The sequence below is a fragment of the Telopea speciosissima genome, chromosome 1 (genome assembly GCF_018873765.1).
Source record: "Telopea speciosissima isolate NSW1024214 ecotype Mountain lineage chromosome 1, Tspe_v1, whole genome shotgun sequence".
Classification (NCBI taxonomy): Eukaryota; Viridiplantae; Streptophyta; class Magnoliopsida; order Proteales; family Proteaceae; genus Telopea; species Telopea speciosissima.
In genome coordinates this window covers 12,362,220-12,381,152 of record NC_057916.1, presented here as the reverse complement: position 1 = coordinate 12,381,152, position 18,933 = coordinate 12,362,220, and the positions used below count along the sequence as shown (strand labels likewise).

General features: G+C 38.0%; 2 protein-coding genes across 2 annotated transcripts; one reads left to right on the top strand and one right to left on the bottom strand.

Moving 5' to 3' along the window:
• Positions 1–207: 207 nt before the first annotated feature.
• On the bottom strand, positions 208–5,148 carry LOC122659763 (probable LRR receptor-like serine/threonine-protein kinase At1g05700). Its single transcript, XM_043854928.1, has 9 exons — positions 5,079–5,148; positions 4,402–4,936; positions 2,664–3,139; positions 2,412–2,544; positions 1,646–1,714; positions 1,375–1,446; positions 1,221–1,292; positions 887–1,140; positions 208–401 (listed from the first exon to the last, which is right to left on the bottom strand). The coding sequence occupies exons 1-9, from the start codon at positions 5,146–5,148 to the stop codon at positions 208–210; spliced, it is 1,875 nt and encodes a 624-aa protein (XP_043710863.1).
• A 10,407-nt stretch (positions 5,149–15,555) lies between these two features.
• On the top strand, positions 15,556–18,627 carry LOC122642079 (receptor-like protein kinase HERK 1). The gene has a single exon (XM_043835498.1). It carries the CDS (start codon positions 15,784–15,786, stop codon positions 18,268–18,270), a length of 2,487 nt encoding a protein of 828 aa, XP_043691433.1. The 5' UTR covers positions 15,556–15,783; the 3' UTR covers positions 18,271–18,627.
• The last annotated feature ends 306 nt before the right edge of the window (positions 18,628–18,933 follow it).

The window sequence follows — 18,933 nt, the reverse complement described above, 5'->3', positions numbered from 1 at the left end:
CACATTAAGATTAATTAAAATATTTTTTTTCATTCAGTTCACTGTGGATTGCCAAAGCAATTAAAAACAGGAATAAGATGAAGTAGTTACACTTGACAATCTCATAGAGGATGCATGGCTAAAACAAAAGTTTGTATTTTTGATTTTAGGAGTACAAGAATGTAAAACAACAATGACAACAATGTGATTAGGGTTTTCCCTAATTCTCTAGGGTTTGTGCAATAGAGGATTTGGACTTCTCCCATCGTATTGATGTTGAAATGTATGTTGATCCATTAAATCAGAGAGCTCTGCTTCCATATCATGATGTGGAAGTTCATTTTCTACATCTTTGGATTCTGGAGGCATTACTTCTCTTTGTGGTGGTGGGACACTTGGCTTGTTAGATCCATTTGTTTGTCCTATAATAAGGGCATATAAGAAAGAACAAAATGTACATGTTAGAAATCAGAGTAGCACCAAATAATATATTTTTATTTTCACCTACCTACCTATCTACCAAGTACTAAGGGAGATAAGAAAAAAGAAATAGAGAAATCAACAATTTTTATTCCCTAGAAATGGACCAGTTAATCAATTTTTGGCTTTCTTTTGATTGCCCCTTATTTTATTTTCATAAGTTATTTAAGGCAATTAAGTATGTAAAGGGTTTTCAATACAAATTGAAAGTGGCTTATCATTATGAACTACCATTATCTTATGTGAAATGATAGGATTTACCGTCATGAAAAAAAAATATTATGTTATCTTAAAAGGACAAAAAGGTAAAATTAACCATTTATTTTTCTACAACTTTGGTTAGGTTAGACAAAGTCAGCCCGGCCCTGAAATAACAACAATATATAACCAAGCATCTTAAAATTAAGGTGGGTGGCTAACGGCTAACCTGCATTGGTTTTTGCAAAGGCTGCAATTTTTCTCTTGTGGGAAGTGATAGCCAGGAATGCGACGATGGCAATGAAAATGATGAAAGCAGGGATTGTGACTCCTAATATTATTGGTAACTTGCTGCTGCTACTCTTGCTGCTACTGCTTGTAGTATTTGTCGAATTATCTGATGGAGTCCCTGAAGAGCTGCTTGAAGAACTCTGGCAGTAGGATTTGGTATCAGTAGCGCACAATATCTTGTTGCCTGAGACACTGCAACATATAAACAAATGAATATTACATCGATCAAACACTTGTAATTAATAGATTATCAGTTTCGAATGATCACTTACTTTAATTTTAACTTCTTATTTTGGGAGAGTGAGGTAGGTACGCTTCCACTGAGCTCATTATTCGCCAGGTTCCTTCAATTCAGCGGCAGAGAGAGATGAGGAATATTGTGTTTCATCATAATTAGAGGGGTGGAAGAAATAATAATAAACTTACAGATCTACAAGGTTGGGGAGATTGGCTAGGGAAGAAGGAATATCTCCCGTGAAGCTGTTGTTGTGTAAATCTCTGTAGACGATGAGTTAATAGAACATTAATAATGAACAATTAAAGTGGTATTAAAATATCAGATTAATTAACAACCTAGCTAGCTCATCAAGAACATAAATTTATTTATTTATTTATTAAAATATTTTTTTTGAGACTCATCAAAATTTATGTACTTTTGAATTTAGCGTTGTAATTAATAGTAAATAATTCCACTCACATGGTTTGAAGAGCATCCATGGAGCTAAAATCCGGAAGTGTTCCAGAGAGCCCATAGCCATTGAGATACCTGCATGCATTTCATTTCAAACATTAATCAAGATAATATTTAATTATGTCAACAGATGAAGCCATGAATAGGGGTGCAAGTTGGTCCGAGTCGGAATGGTCTGAGATATCTGCCGAGAATTTCTGGACCTGAGTTAGGGTTTAGGCTTTGGACTAAGCCCAGTTCGGCCCAGCCCAACCCTATCTTTTTCTTCAGGTTCTTCCTTCTCCACCTGCTTACTATATGTACTCTCGTTCTTCAATTCTTTCTTTGCCTTATTTTTTCTTCTTCTTCTTCTTCCTCTTCTCCCCAACCTGGCTCAACCCTTGCATCTACCTTCCCCTTGGCCATGGTCAGGATCAATCAGGGTTAGTCAGCCCAACCCTGCCCTGCCCTGAGAGTGGGTCAGGGTTTGATTTTTCAGACACTGAGTCAGGACCGGATCGGTTATGGACCCAATTAAGTAAGGTGACTCAATGTTGGACTGGGGTTTTAAAAAGACCAGCTCAACCCGACAACCCTGTTATAACCCTAGCCATATATAAGCTATTATAATTCATGTATTCTTGAAAAGAGAAACATATAAAAAAGTTGAATACAATACAATAGTGTTAAGGAGGAATTGGGTCCGTAGTACTCATCCTCAAAAACTAGCTAGCCATTAAGGAGTTATGGAGGGTGCCCAAAAAATATCATCAAGTCTCCAAATCGGACTTACAGTGCTGTAATGCGAGGCGTGTCATCAGAGCTGCAATTAACCCAATCCCAGGTATATGGTGATGGAAGACAAGGATCACCGCTCCATCCAGCTAACACAGAGAATTGAATTTGTAACAATTTCAATTGTTCCACTGCATCAATCAAGTACAACAACAACATCGAGCAAGCAAGAAATGTTTATTATTGTTATATTAAACAAAAAAAAACACACATTAATGATCGAGTAATTAAGTAGTTCTTACGTACGTACCATCAGCAGTGTTGGTTCCATTTGTGAGTGGACCAGCAACTACAAAGACCTCCATTGCATTTATCAATGGAGGAAGTAAAGAATCAATTGTGGGCACCAAAGTAAATATATTACTGGAAGAAGCATTGAAGCCGTTGAGGGACGCCTCTGTAAGTGCTGCGTATTGTGGAGTTACGGGGTCAGTGGTGCTGGGTATGCTATCGACATCGATGTTGAAGGATCGTAGCTGGGTTTGCTGATCCACATCTGAGAAATACAAGTTCATGTACACAGGGACTTCTTGGTTTGGAAGATTAGTGTCTAACTCTATGTAAATAGATGTATCCGCTGTAGTTATTGCATTTTGAAGCACAATAATTGGAGGGTTGTCTGGGGTATCAGTGGTGTTGATCGTCGAGGCACTACTTGTAACAGGAATTAACCCATTTCCAGTAATTTCTGGAACCCATATTCGATCATATATGTCATCTGGGGACCTATAAATTCAAAACCCACCATCACCGTTAAATTAATGTTAATAGATGTAGCCAAAGAAATGGAATAATACGCTTTCCTTTCGGTTTCACAACTACCCTTGCCTAGGGTTTTGCATTTTCTAAAATATCCTTCAAGATTACCATTTCTTTGGCTGCGAGCCGGGGTAGTAAAGTTCTTGCAACTCGGGTAGCAATAAAATTTTATGGAGGACGAAATGGTAGGAGCATGGAAGAAAAGCTCAACCGAAACCACCGAGTTAACTCGGTTTCGTAGGTTTCCAAGACGAGTTGAAGGGGGGTTTTATAAAATTCCTAAATTCGATCGGGTTTCGATGGTTTCAATTGGTTTCGACATATATGCCCATCGAAATTAGGGGAAACTTGGCTTGAAACTAGGACTGACAGGTATTTATGCTAGAAACTGCTAGAAACCAGGACGGACACTTAGTTATGTCTAATATCATTTGAGTAAATGAATTTCATTTACTTGAGATACTATTTATAAATAAGCAAATACGCCCTATTTGAATCCAATAAAAATAATTAAAAAATCAAATTCCAAAAGGAAAAAAAATTAACCCCCTAGTTCAAGAACAAAAACTGGATTTTCGATGGTAGATGCAATTTTCAACTCTATAATACTGGAGTTTTTCTCAAATCTAAAAATTCCATAAATCTTAATATGGTAAAACATTACTAAAAATCAAAAGTGCGGTAAATTATTCATTTGTTTTGATGTCCAAAAAAATACTTCAATATAAATCAGATTTAAGAAATCTTGGACTTGTTGGAAAACTATCAAAACAAAATTTTTTAATAGATCCAAGTTTGCTTAAATCTCATTTATATTGAAGGAGTTATGTTCCGATTAAAACTTATTCAATACCATGTCCAAGAACAATATACAATATCAAACTTGGATCAAAATCACAAACAATATTTTTAGTGTTCTTCATGTGAAACTAATGCATGGATTGAGTTTAAAATGTCAAAAATAGGCAACACAATAAGAATCAGAGCAAAAAAACAACTTCTGGGCCTTGCCTTGAAACCAAAGTTCGAGTTAGCCTAGTGAAAGTCCCAGGTTTCGACTGACATCTGATCTAAACCGAGACGAACTCATTTTTTGGCTGGTCAAAACTTAATCGAAACCCAAGTTTTAGAACCTTGGGTAGGAGAACCTACCAAAAGGATTGTATGGAACGATCATGATCCTATAAACACCATAAAATGAGAGAGGTCGAAGAAAAAAATTGATATACCTTACAGTTTGATTTGCACCAAAAGAGTTCCTTCTTCTTAAGAGCAGAGCATAGTTTGAGTCAAAATAGGGATACATTGTAGATTCCAAACTCCTGACTTCAAGTGCTGAAATGAAGGGAAACTGATTGGGCTGTGTCTGGGCTAAGCAAACGCTTATGGAATCACTTCTTTCAACTAATATGGCTTCAATAAAAAGCACATCACTACTGATAGAAGTGTCCACGCTTGACCAAAGGTTTCCATCCAATAGTACATCAAAGCTAGGAGGAGACGACTTCTTGTCATAGTTTCCATAGTAAAAGCTTGCACGAACAAGAACTTTTGTTCCCTTTGTGATGGGGATTGAGTAACAATTCTTCTTTCGAGTTGAGAAAACCCTAAGAGTGCTCATCACTTTAGAGATAGAATTAGTAGTAGTTTGCACCACTTTGTTCTCACCTGTGTTGATGTAGGTGCCATCACCAGTCCAGGTGATCCCGATATCGTCCTTGTAAGCACTACTGCTACTACTACCACAATCTATGCTTACATACACTACAAAAAGTTGCAGAAACATGAGAAAAAAAACAAGTTAATATATAATTAAACCAATTAAGAAATTAATTAAGAATGGGATCGAGTTAATTGGGAAGCTAGAAATGGTGATAACTAGCTAGTCACTCTTAGAAATGCTCACCTGATTGTGCAGAAGCAGCTATTGCATGTAGAGATAGAAGAAGAAAGAAGAAAAGATGGTTATTGGCCATGATTATCGATCTTGGCTGGTAAGGATAACTTGATTAACTTAATTGGTCATCCTTCTGAAGACTTGTTATATAAAGTGATGAGTTCATGCTGGCCTGGAGGATAAATTAAGAGGAAGTTTTCACATGGACTAATTAGAAGGTCTGTACCATGAATGTGGCCTTGTTATAAATTTAAAATTTCAGAATGAATTTCTTAGTTGTCCTATTGACTTTGGCTGAGTGTTTATTTAAAGATGACTTCATTTGGATGAATTTTTTTTATTTTTTTTATTTTTGGGGAGGGGGGAGGGGGGGAAGTCCTCTTTTTAAATTTGTTTCCCCTTTTACTGCACAATTGGATTCATTTTTTATTGTGGGTGTGTGTTAACTATGGTCTGAGAACCTTCACCAATGCTTCGTGCCTTTCGGGCTAGATGGGCATCAGACGATGGTCATTGCACTTGGGAGGATAAACATTCAATGTACAAGTGAAGTGCACCCTGATGCACTTTAAAGTGCACTGGGCAATGTAACACACTTGAGAGGATAAAAATTTGACCAAGAACTGCATTTCCATTTGAAATTTGAAAAACAAGAAGGCCAGATTGACCATAGAAACCGATATATTCCAGGCATTTAGGGTTTTTTAACTACAGAGTCAGCCCGAGCTGAATCGGGTAGAGAAGGGATCAGCCTTGCTGATCTGATCCGATCCAATTTTTAAGACTCTAGACCAGACTAGTAATGTTCTGTATTAACTACTGTTCAACTGCAGAGTAGAAAAACATGTTTGGCTGGGTTGTACAAGCTATGATTCTTCAACTCCAAAGGCACCCCCTAAGCTGGGTTTGGGTTGGCATTAGGAAATTCCAGCTTGAACCCGTCGGACCAACTTGAACTGATTAGAAACACCGAACCAGATGCTTAATAGTTCGGCTTTGGTATGTTTTTTTTTTTTTTTTTTTCCTAAGTGTATTATTTTACAAACCCAATAAGTTACCGTTAAGAGCTCGTTTAAACAACCCAATAAAAAACCCGAAATTAAATCTCCCTTTAATGGTTTGGCTTCAATTTGAAAATGATCAATGTAAAAAATCGATTCAGACCGAACTGATCATTCGACGCAGTAGATAATTGCCATTTGTTGCTCTAGGCTCTTATTGGGTCAGGGTAGTAAGCACTTTATTCCTGAAATCCTAAGGCATGAGAGAGAGAGAGAGAGAGAATGTGGATGGATATATTTTGGGGAAAAAAAAAAAAAAAAGATTGCTATACTGACGTTGTACAGATTCTTTTATTTTTTTCTCGCATAATAAACCGTGGTACTTACATTGATATTTTTCTTTCTCGTTCTCCGACCATTGGACCCCATATAGACCAACTTGAATGCTGAAACCATTTTCCAATTCCTCATTGATTGATTGTAGTGTGCAATTCTTTCTTACATATAATCTAGAAAAAAATGGCAACTTGTGAACCCCAAATTAAGGGCGAAAGCTAGTTGGTGTTTTCATATGATATTAAATATTGATCTTAAGTGATTAGATAGTCACAATATTAAAACCAAAGGATTGTGGACTGTTGACTATTGACTTTGGAGAGATAATTAATCTAAAATCTTATTTTATATCAAATTGAAAGAAAAAATAATATATATATATATATACATGCAGTTTATGATGGCATTGCCATCGTGCGATGACTCAGCCAGACTGCTTGAGGCCTTAATTTGCGTTTAGATAAGAAGGTCGGGTCTGATTAGGTCATAACACTTTGCATTCACGCGTAATAGAATCTTACAAACTAGCATTTTATTTGACAAATTCAAATAAGTACCTCTCTAAATCTCACACATAAGCATTTTATTTCACAAATTCAAGTAAATGCCTCTATCTCTTCCTCCCCTCCCCCTAAAAATAAAATAAATAAATAAAAAAAAAAATCCACCACGTACAAGCTTGATCCTGAGCAATCCCCCACCCTATGCAACCATCTCTCCGCCCCCTTTGCTAATGAAACTAAAAAGATGCAACCCAACTTCAAACGAACCCTCGACAACCTCTCAATTTTTTCTCTAGCACTAGCACGTCAGAGTTATGCTTTTGATTCTGTATGGTGCCTACTTTTTCGCCGCCAGTGATATCTTCTTGAGAATGGTTTATATGTGCACCGACAAACGATGGAGGCAACAGGTGATGGTGGTGGGGATGATAAGTGAACGATAGTAATAGGGATAGAGATGTAATGAGGAGGAAAAGACGATATTACAATAAAATGTTAGTGTGTGAAATTCCATTACATCCTATTGGTGTGTACATCATTTTCTGTAAACTAAACTTCAGCTTACGTTTTAATAACTTAGAAGCTATTTAAAAGATCTTATTTGGACAAACTTAATTTGTATTAGGGGGGGAGAGCATGTGCTTTAAATGTATTTTATAGATATCATTATAAAAGGGTGGGGTGGGGAAATCACTTATTTTGGCATGGTCCTCAAAAATATACATATTTCATCATAAATAAGTGGTTAAATAAATCTTTATTCAATAAGTAATTAAGAACTTGTTTTTTTAAATTAAATATAGCGCCAAACAACCCCTAAAATCTGCAACCTGTGTAGTGTGATTGCTGTAAACCAAATTATTATGAGAAATTCATCTCCCTCCCCTCTTGCTTGTACATTAATGTGAATGACTGGCATGATTAGTATTTACAAAATGGTTAAAATCAATTGTAGTACTTTCCAATTTCCACATGTTTATGTGAGTTAAAAGATCTATCCATAAAGGTTATTTAATTAGTTGTAATTTTATCCTTTTTTTTCTTTTTTAATAATTTAAAAACATACATCTTTGTAAAAATCTTTATTTTCCCCTTAAGATGCGTTTGTTTTACCTTAATTTATTGAAAACCAATAAAAAATTATAGAGGGAACAAATATATATTTGATGAATACAATTCAAAAAGTCCAAAAAAGAATTAATATATCCTCCATTCCTCACTCAATCATGTTCAAAAATATACTTTATTGATCATGTTCAATAAGAAAACAAAGTCAACTTACCAAAAAATATAAAATAAAATTTAAAAATAATAATTATTCCAATAAAATATTTATCTCAAAGTTCTTTGAAATTTCAACAAACATCAATAAACATAATATATATATATATATATATATAAAAGAAACCACTCAAAGACATCACAGACAGGCACAAATCAACTCAGAAGAACAACTCAACTAAAAAGAAACCAACTCAAAGACATGATCACAGACACAGGCACAGAATATTCTTCTTCTTACAAGCTAGTGGTGCCACGACTATCCACTTGTTGCTCAAATATTTGAACAATCATTTATGAGAGTGGTTGCATATGGGTTTGAACTTTCAAGGGTTCTGCAGAGTCAATGTTGCTGCCAATCTAAATTGGGAAGACGCGTAACACACAAAGAAAGCAAGGGCTGAAGAATTGCCAGCTCTCAAACACCAAGTTGGAGATGATAGATAGACGACTCCTCACACACACACTCTATTCCAAGAAAAATTAAAATATTATTTTGTTTTCTTTTTTGTTTTTTTGTTTTTTTAAGAATTTTTATTTGAACTTTTTCCTTCATGTTTTACAGTATATTAATTTATGCAAGTTATTATTTCTTAAGCAGTCTATTGAAATAAGAATTATTGGTAAAAAAACTTTAAGGTGTTTGATTTTTTTTTTTTAAATTATATCTAGTTTAGTTGGCCTTTCTAACTTTAATTTAAATTTATTGTTTCCATGCATGTTGTACTATGTTTTCTTGTTTTGTTTTAGGGAGTTGATTTTCCCAGCGGCTTATACTACAGATTAAGACAAGTTGACGAAACCTACACTACCAAGAGGGGAAGGTGAGAGGGGGGGAGGGAGAAAGGGTGTCATTTAATGGCAATAATATGACTAGGAGAATCGATCCCATGACCACCTTACGGGACATGCACTTGCCACCAGTAACCAAGCAACCGGTTGTTCACCTAGACAGCCATTTGATAGCTTAATTAGAAATTTAGAAGAAACCTAAAATTTATGAACAGATAGATCCACGGTTGCTTGCTCATATATATCTAACTTTCAATGCAAATTAAATAAATCAATTTGTGGCAAAATATAATTTTGAAAATCCAAGACTACGAGAGAGTGATAGATTACATGCAAATACATGGAAAGAGTGAAAAACACGAGGATTTATATATGGACAATCATTACCCACATGTCCAATTATTAAAATTGCCACATTACCCTTTTAGAACCTTTGTATTAGGGGGGAGAGCATGTGCTTTAAATAGATCTTACAGATTTCATTACAAATTGCGGGGGAAAAAAAAAAAATTCACTTATGTTTTGGCATGGTTCCAAAAGAAAGAAACGTTTCAGCATAAATAATAAGAACTTGATTTTTTTTTATAAAAAATCTAGCCAAACAACCCCTAAAATCTGCAACCTGTGTAGTGTGTTGCTGTAAAACCATATTGTGAGGAATTCATCTCCCTCCTCTCTTTCCTGTACATTGTGATTGAGTGGCATGATTAGTAGTGTAGTCCTAGTACCCCTGGCCCCACATGGTATTTACAAAATGGTTAGAATCATTTGTAGGACATTTCAATTTCCACATGTTTATGTAAATTAAAATATGCTTGTAAAATTCTTCCATAGGATGAATTCATTTTCCCCTTAAGCTGCATTTGTTTTACACTGATTTATTTTTAAAAAGAGTTTATATAAAAAATAAAAAAATACCCAAAGATTTTGATGAATGCATTTGCAATACAAAAAGTTAAAAAAAATTAAATAGGAGAAATGTTCTCTAGGTAGGACATTGGGGCCACACCTAGACACATTGGGGGGCGGAAATGACAGATAAGCCTCTCATAAATGGTAGGAATTCCACTCCGATGTGCCAATGCATGGGCTCTCATTGGTTGACGCGTATTACGTCCCACATTGAGAACACTCCTTCCAAAAAATAATATCCACTCCTCACTCAATCATTTTAAATAATATTTTTATTGATCATGTCGAATAAGAAACAAAAGTCAACTTAGCAAAAAATATAAAATAAAATTTAAAAATAGTAATTATTCCAATAAAATATTTTACATAAGACTTTAAGGAATCATCACATTCAAATATCTAAAGTTCTTTGAATTTTGCATCAACAAACATAATAAATAAAAAATGGAAAAAGAAAGCAACTTTAAAGACATGATCAGAAGCTCAGATTCTTCTTACAAGCTAGCCACGAGGCCCACGGCTATCCACTTGTTGAAGCTCAAATATTTGAACATTCATTTGTGGGAGACTGGGAGTGGGCGTATAGTGTAGCGTGTAAACTGAAGTAAATGCGGCCCTGCAAATTGGATAGATAGCGTATGCACAGCGTAACACAGAAAGCAACGGCTGAAGAATTTCCAGCTCTCAAACAGCAAGTTGAGATGATAGATAGACTCAAGTCACACTACATTCCAAGCCAAATTAAAATATTAATTTGATTTTTTTTTTTTTAAGAATTTTGTTTTGAACTTTTTCCTTCCTGTTTTAGTATCTTTATCCAAGTTATTTCTTAAGCAGTCTGTTGAAATAAGAATTATTGGTAAACAAAATTTAGATGCTTGAAATTTTTTAATTTTATATCTAGTTTAGTTGGCCTTTCAAACTTTAGTTTGCATTTTTCTTAAATTTTCCTAGATTTTCCAACCTTGACCTACCCTTAAAGTCGGGTCAAGCTGAAGAAGAAGACATGGCCGGCTCAGCCTGAGGCATCAACCCTAGCCTGGCATCACCTTGATTCGAGACAAGAAATTCACAGTCCTGACCCGTTCTCAAGACTAGGGTATCTCAACCCAAGCTCTACGGGCTCAGGACAGGCTCGGGTAATCAGGTCCAAACTTGCACCCCTATTGACATGGGACTTATAGCACAATTAAGAAGGTGGTAAATGTTTTTCCATCCCCTATTTTATAAAGTCGGGTCAAGCTGAAGACGAAGACATGGCCGGCTCAGCCTGAGGCATCAACCCTAGCCTGGCATCACCTTGATTCGAGACAAGAAATTCACAGTCCTGACCCATTCTCAAGACCAGGGTATCTCAACCCAAGCTCTACGGGCTCAGGATAGGCTCGGGTAATCAGGTCCAAACTTGCACCCCTATTGACATGAGACTTATAGCACAATTAAGAAGGTGGTAAATGTTTTTCCATCCCCTATTTTATAAGAATCGCAATGCAAAATATCCTACTAATGTGTTGTCTTCATCATATAGGGCAATGAGCCATCTCTCAGTTGTTTTTTATTTTTTGTTTTGTGAAGTCAACTAATTCTTTTTCAAAATTTCATTCCTTGTTCAGTGGTAAAAAAAAGTATCAATTAGTGGTGTAAGTTTGGTCTTGAGAGCCCGACCAAGCCTACGGGTTAGACCAGGGTTAAGTTTCAAGGCTTGGGTTGGGTCTGATCGAATCAGGCCGGACCAGGCCTAGGCTGAGTCTTTCGTCTGAGCTTGGTTCGGTCTAACCATGTGTATACTAAAAAATAATTAATATACAATTATATGTAATTATGTCCTACATAAGAGTTATGGAACAACAAAAAAAATAAATGGAAAAACGATATTCAAATGGACTCTTGATTTGCTTTCCTAGTTTGAGAAATACGGAAAAGCTGCCCCAGCATAGCCCAACCTTGGAATAACCAAAAAAGGGACAGGCAGGGTTTATCAAGGGCAATCTACCCCAGCTTAGCCCAGCCCAGCCCAGCCCAGCCCAATCAAGATGAATCCAAAGGTGGAGCTCAACCCAATATTCAAATGGACTCTTGATTTGCATTCCTAGTTTGAGAAATTCGGAAAAACTGCAACAACAACAACAATTTCAATATCAAATTGCTGTCTTATAGAACTGGCAATTTAAAAAAAATAAATTAATAAATATCTTCAGCCGTTGCTTTCCGTGTTACGCCCCTTCATACAATCATACGTCTGTTCCCAGTTTGCATTGCCGCATTGACTCTACAGCCCCCTTCAAACCATGCATACCCTCATTTTTAACTTCTTTTTTATCTTTTTTTGGGGGTGAGAGGGTCATTTCGTCCTCCTCTGTGTTTGAACGTACCATGCATCATTTCTAACTTTTTTGTTTTGGAGTTCCTTCTAATCAAGAGAACCAACACTTCGGCCTGATGGTCTCACTACCCACCGCCACCACCTCCTTTGTCACTACCACCCCCTTCCCGGCCCTGCCCCTGCCCATGCCCCCACCGTCACCACCCTCTCCCAAAAAAATATAGAAAATATATTCTCAGAAATTGATCTATCAAATGAATTTCTTATTCTTAAAATATTTCAGATTAATTCAACCAAAACAATTTCAATTTCTTGACTAAAAATCTATTTATTGAGTATTTCATGAAATTTGAAACAAAAATCATACCAAATCTGACCTTGGTTGAAGTACAAGAGAAATCAAACTTGGCTGTTGTGTGAACAACCAGGTTGTTTGATCGATCAAACATGAGAGAAACTAGAAAGAGATCGAAAGGAAATAATTACACAAGTTGGAAATGTTAAAAAAAAAAGAATGAGTTTCTTGGTGATCCAAGTTGTTATGTTTCAAAGCATTGATGTTTTTCATGGAGTCTCACTCTCATCAATTTGAACATTCTCATTTCCAATCATTCAGGAGCGCAGTTGACTGCCAAGACTTCTCCTTTGCGGTTCCTAATAACAACATCAATAGATTTTTTTTTTCTTCCACATATGAGACTCTTTGGGCAATGCATTTTACATGTTTGTTTTTGGTGGATCGTCAAGTCCCAAAGATTTCAATGCTTATTCAAACTCCAGTTTTGCTCGGGTAACTCTCTCAAGGATAACATGGAGGGATTCAGCTACTCTCCTGCGAGCCCAGCACCCAGGGAGTACCCAGTGAGGCATCGAATGGTGTTGGGCGCACAGGAATGTATGCTTGACTGGGGCCCAACATGCATCCAGACTCACCCAGAGCTGTTGGATGCCTCACTAGGCACTCCCTGGGCGTTGAACTCACAAGAGAGAAGCCCGATCCAACACAGAAAACAACGGCTGAAGAATTGCCAGCTCTCAAACAATAAGATGAGAGAATAGGCTCATATTCTATTCCAAACCAATGATAGCTTTACTATTGAAGGGATTCATACCTTTTTTTTTTATATGTAGATTCCTACCTTAGTTGTTTAAGGTTATGTTTGGTATGCATTCTTGGATTGCATTATGTATCGATTTTGTATTTACAATTAAAAACAACTAGTTTTATCATCTAGAAAGTGTGAAATTAACCTAGAATGCACACCAAACAATGCTTAAATCATATTTGTTCCTTAATTTCATTCACCGTGAGTGAAGGAAACTTTAAATTGATACAATGGAAAAATGTTCTCTGTGGGAGAAGCAGACCACACCCAAACACAGTAGGGGCACAAAATGACCGCCTCATCTGAGATTAAATCAAGAAGCGCCGCGTCATCCGTCCCTTTCAAGATGACCTACATAGTCCATAGTCCATACACACACTGCATTCCACTCTATGGATTCTCTGAAAGGTGAGTGGTCAGGGAGGGAGGACAGGGACGGCAACTAATTAAATTAATTAAGTACCATTTTTTGGATTGGGGATCATTGATTTTTATTTAATTACTTATACTAATTAATATCATAAAACCGATAAACGTGCTAACCACTAATGCCAGCCATACCCAACGAATGTCCATGCAGGCCGTGGAGATCACGACGAAGAGTCCAGAAATCAATGGGGTCCAACTTCGATGCCATCACTCTTTCCACCTCACACCATTAATTAATTAGTAAATAATTCATTGGTGGGAGTGGGACCATCCACATCTAACGGCTTAATGTAATTACATTTTACATCCTTCATCTATCCTGAAAATTATCGTCTCCATTTATTGGTCTCCTCATTTCCTCTATTTCATTTGATAGGAGAAGTGGATTTCACTTGGGCAATGTGTTCGGACAGGAGGGGTAGGGTGAATTTTTATCACCTACGGTTTTCCTGTCCGATACGGTTCCCTAGTGCCTCTAATAAAAAGGGGGTGGATCCCATCTGGGCAGTGTGTTCGGTCAGGGGTGGAATGGTCATTTCAGCCCCCCTATGAGAGGAACCGTACAACCGTATCGGTCAACGAACCTCAGGGGATAAAGATCCGGGTAGGGTGATCATTTATGCCCCCCCTATGAGATGAAATGGTGGAAATAGGGAGGCAGATAAATGGAGACGATAAAGATCCATCATACGCGTGTGCACCACCTGATTGCCTGTGATCGATACTTACTCTATATCGTATGAGTGGTATTCAAACATATCGTATCAGTGGTGTTGAAACATGTGAGGGCACAATAATTTTTTTTTTTGTATCAACATCTTGAGATTTAAGAGTATCTGATCAGATCTGATATAGTCGATCCGTATCGGCTGATGAATTCATTCTTGATTTTTAGGGTTCAGATTGATTCTAGTTGAATTCTAATCGATTCTGATCAATTCAAATTGAATCAGAATTGAAATCAGAATGCATAGAAGCCGATTTCACTCTGTATTTTAAGAATCAGGATTGGATCGATCAAATCGGCTGTATCTCATCGTAATTGGCTGAGGTCAATTCAGATCGGCCGATCCATACTGGATTTGTAGGGTTAGGGTATATTCTGACTGAGCAAACCGATTCTGGCAGCCAAAACCAATCCAGTTCCCGATTCCTCTACCGATTCTACCATGGGCCCCGCCCTACCAACCTCCAAAGTAACGTAACGAGAAGAGAAGCCATTCAATTCGACGTTAAAACGCGCCGACGCGCGAAGTACGCACCCCCTTCCCTGGCCTAAGGTTGTTCCCACACTACAATTCCAAAGTGTTAGGAAGTTTGGTGCGTAGAATGCGCATCAGGCTTGCTTTAGAACTCTGAAGAAGTATGTCTGAAATGGATTTAATTCTTGAGTTATTACTACAACACATGTCAACGAAAGCTGGCTTTACAAGATTTGATTGTCTTGTTCTTTTCTCTCTCTCACCTGAGTTAAATCTGTTTCTGTTACTACTTACTGCTCTCTACTCTCTCCTCTCTCCAACCAAAATTAATTAAATTAGATTTCTTAAAAGGGAAAATCTCCTACCGTTGAAGTTCTCCCTCATTCTTGTCTCTTCTTCCTCTCCCTCTCTTCCTATTTTCAACCCTCTTCTCAGTTTGGTGGTCAGTTTAGTCATCTCTTCCCCTTCATCGTCGCAGGAAACAGTGGGTGGCTCTGTTTCTATTTCTCATGTAAGTCTGAAGGTGTTTTCACTTCTGTGGGAGAAAGAACTGGGCGTGCCTTTCCATTTCAGGAGGCGATGGTAATGGTGATGGTGATCGAGATTCTGGGTTTCTCTCCAGTTAGCAAATTCTAATAATTTGTATAAGGTGCCATCTTTTCCATTTTCTCTGTTATGGGTGTTGGATTTAATTTGGAATTATCATGATTAAATAGCCTTCTTTTGCTGCTGTTATTCCTAAACCCTAGGTTCTAGTTTCAGCTGAGCTGCGAGTTCCCATCGATAATAACCATCCATCCCCTTCTTTTTTGTGAAATATATTTCCGTGATGGGTGTTGTTTTACTTAAATTGCCACTCTGGGTTCTGCTAGTATTTTCTTTTGTATTCATCTCCATGGGATATGAACCTGTAGACAATTACCTGATAGATTGTGGATCACCCACCAACACATCGGTGATGACTCGTGTTTTCTCTGCTGATAACTCCCAATACCTTACGACCCAACTGGATATTATGGCCAACAATTCGAATTCCATCTCTTCTACCATCGGTTCACCTCTCTATCAAACAGCCAGAATCTTTAATGGAAAAACTTCTTACAACTTTCCAATCCGCAAACAAGGGCGGCACTGGATACGCCTCTACTTCTTCCCGTTTCAATACCAGAACTACAACATGAGTGTGGCAACCTTCTCAGTTACCACCCAAAATTTTGTCCTCCTCAGTAATCTCAACCCACTAAATGGTTCTGTGATGAAGGAGTACTCCCTGAACGTGACTTCAGACAACCTCGCCCTCACCTTCACCCCGGCCGACCATTCCTTTGCCTTCTTAAATGCCTTAGAAGTTGTTTCGGTCCCTGATACCCTGATCTCCGATAATGCCCAAACTGTTAATCATTTTGGGGGATTTCAAGGTCTGTTGAATGAAACCTTAGAGACGGTCTGGAGGGTGAATATGGGTGGACCATTGGTCACAGCCCAGAATGACACCCTTGGGAGAACTTGGGTTCCTGATCAGAACTTTCTACTGAACCAGAATCTCGCCCAGTCTATATCTGGGATTGTCCATTATGTGCAAGGTGCCCCCACCAGTGACATTGCTCCTGATACTGTTTATGGCACCGCCACAGAGATGAACTCAGCAAATTCAATCAACCCCAATTTCAATGTGACATGGAAGTTCAAATTGGACACTGGTTTTCAGCATCTGATTCGATTTCACTTCTGTGATATAGTGAGTAAGACACTCAATCAGCTCTACTTCAATGTCTATGTTAATAGTTGGGTTGTTGCTCCAGATCTTGATCTCAGTCTTCTGACAAGTAATACCTTGGCTGCTCCATATTATATGGACTTTGTTCTGGGGCCGAGTAATAGTCCCGTGCTCTTTGTAAGTGTTGGGCCTTCTACTACTGTTACTACTGTTACCCCAAATGCCATTTTAAATGGGCTGGAGGTCATGAAAATTAGCGATTCTAGGGGCAGCCTTGATGGTGCAGCCTCTATCTCACAGAATGGTTCAAAGAAGAAGCTTGGTTTGATTGTGGGTGTGGTTCTTGGGGTGTTTGTTGCAGTGGTCTTGGTTGCAGTTCTCTTCTTAATATTGTGCAGAAGCCGACGACAGTCACCTGATCACCCTTCAAAATCATGGGTTCCTTTCTCCTTCAATGGAGGAGGGAATACTCACTCAACGATGAGTAAATTCGGTAATGAAACTACAACTAGTGCCACCTCATTACATGGTTTCTGCTTTCCTTTTGTGGCACTGCAGGAGGCCACAAACAACTTTGATGAGAGCTGGGTTATTGGAGTTGGTGGTTTTGGGAAGGTATACAAGGGAGTTCTGAAAGATGGAACAAATGTGGCAGTGAAGAGGGGTAATCACCTGTCCCAACAGGGCCTTACAGAGTTCCAGACAGAAATTGAAATGTTATCTCAGTTCCGCCATCGTCATCTGGTCTCACTGATTGGTTACTGTGATGAGCGGAAAGAAATGATCCTAGTTTATGAGTACATGGAAAATGGAACCCTCAAGAATCATTTGTATGGCTCAAATCTTCCCAGCTTGAGTTGGAAACAGAGGCTTGAGATATGCATTGGATCAGCCAGAGGACTTCACTACCTTCACACTAGTTCTTCAAAGGCGATTATCCACCGTGATGTTAAGTCTGCCAACATCTTACTTGATGAGAATCTCATGGCGAAGGTTGCTGATTTTGGGCTTTCCAAGACAGGGCCTGAGCTTGATCAGACCCATGTCAGCACTGCAGTTAAAGGGAGTTTTGGTTATCTTGATCCAGAGTATTTCAGAAGACAACAACTGACCGATAAGTCGGATGTCTACTCATTTGGGGTGGTTTTGTTCGAAGTCCTTTGTGCAAGACCTGTTATTGATCCCTCCCTTCAAAGAGAGAGGGTGAATTTGGCTGAATGGGCTATGCATTGGCAAAAGAGAGGACAGTTAGAGCAAATCATTGATCCTAATCTTGCCGGTAAAATTAGGCCTGATTCTTTAAGGAAATTCGCAGAGACAGCTGAGAAATGTCTGGCCGAGTATGGGGTTGACCGCCCCACAATGGGGGATGTGTTATGGAACCTAGAATATGCACTTCTACTACAGGAGGCAGCTGCTCAGAATGAATTCGACGAGAACAGTACTAATCAGATAGGTGACCTCTCCCCAATGGTGAACAATTTCAGCCTTGAAGAGAGTACTACTGTTGAGCATTTTGAGTCATCCCATGTGGATGATATTTCAGGGGTTTCAATGAGTAAGGTGTTCTCCCAGCTGGTGAATGCTGAAGGAAGATAGATTGAAGGCAAAGAGATTTTATGGAGTTAAATTGTATCAAATGATCAACCTTTCCCCCCCCCCCCCTCCCCCCAAAAAAATGCATGAGTGGTTCTATCTTGTACAGGAGGGGGGAGGTTGTTTCATAAGAGGGCCCCCTGATGCAGATGAAGCTTCCTTGGTTGGTCTCAGTGGTAAAGCGTTTTGTTGCAAACAAATTATTATCATTGAACTAGATTGGTTTGCAGAGATGAATCACATACCATTGAGTATCATTCTTCTTTATATTTTGTGAATTTTGGCATATTTGCTCAATGATTTGATAACTCTGTTTGATTATTTGATGTTGTACAGTACAGTGAGTTTTACCTTCTCTTATTTTTCTGTTGTGTTTTTATTTTGGCAGTAGTATGATTCCTTTCTATGAATTGTGTATAATAATAGGTTGCCACTCGCAAACACCTATTTTATAAGGCTCACCTGCCAGTGATTGAGCTTAACTAAGCCTTAGAATATATTAGAATGCTGGAAAAAAGAGCATTCTAACTCAAGTCAGCAAACCCGTTTTCCCTTTCTCCTCCTCTCCTGGATTAGGGTTAGGATTTATCATTTGTCAACAGAAATGTTTGATTTGTGGTTAGCTTGTTCGAACCTGCTAGGATGTAAGAATTACTTTTCAATTAA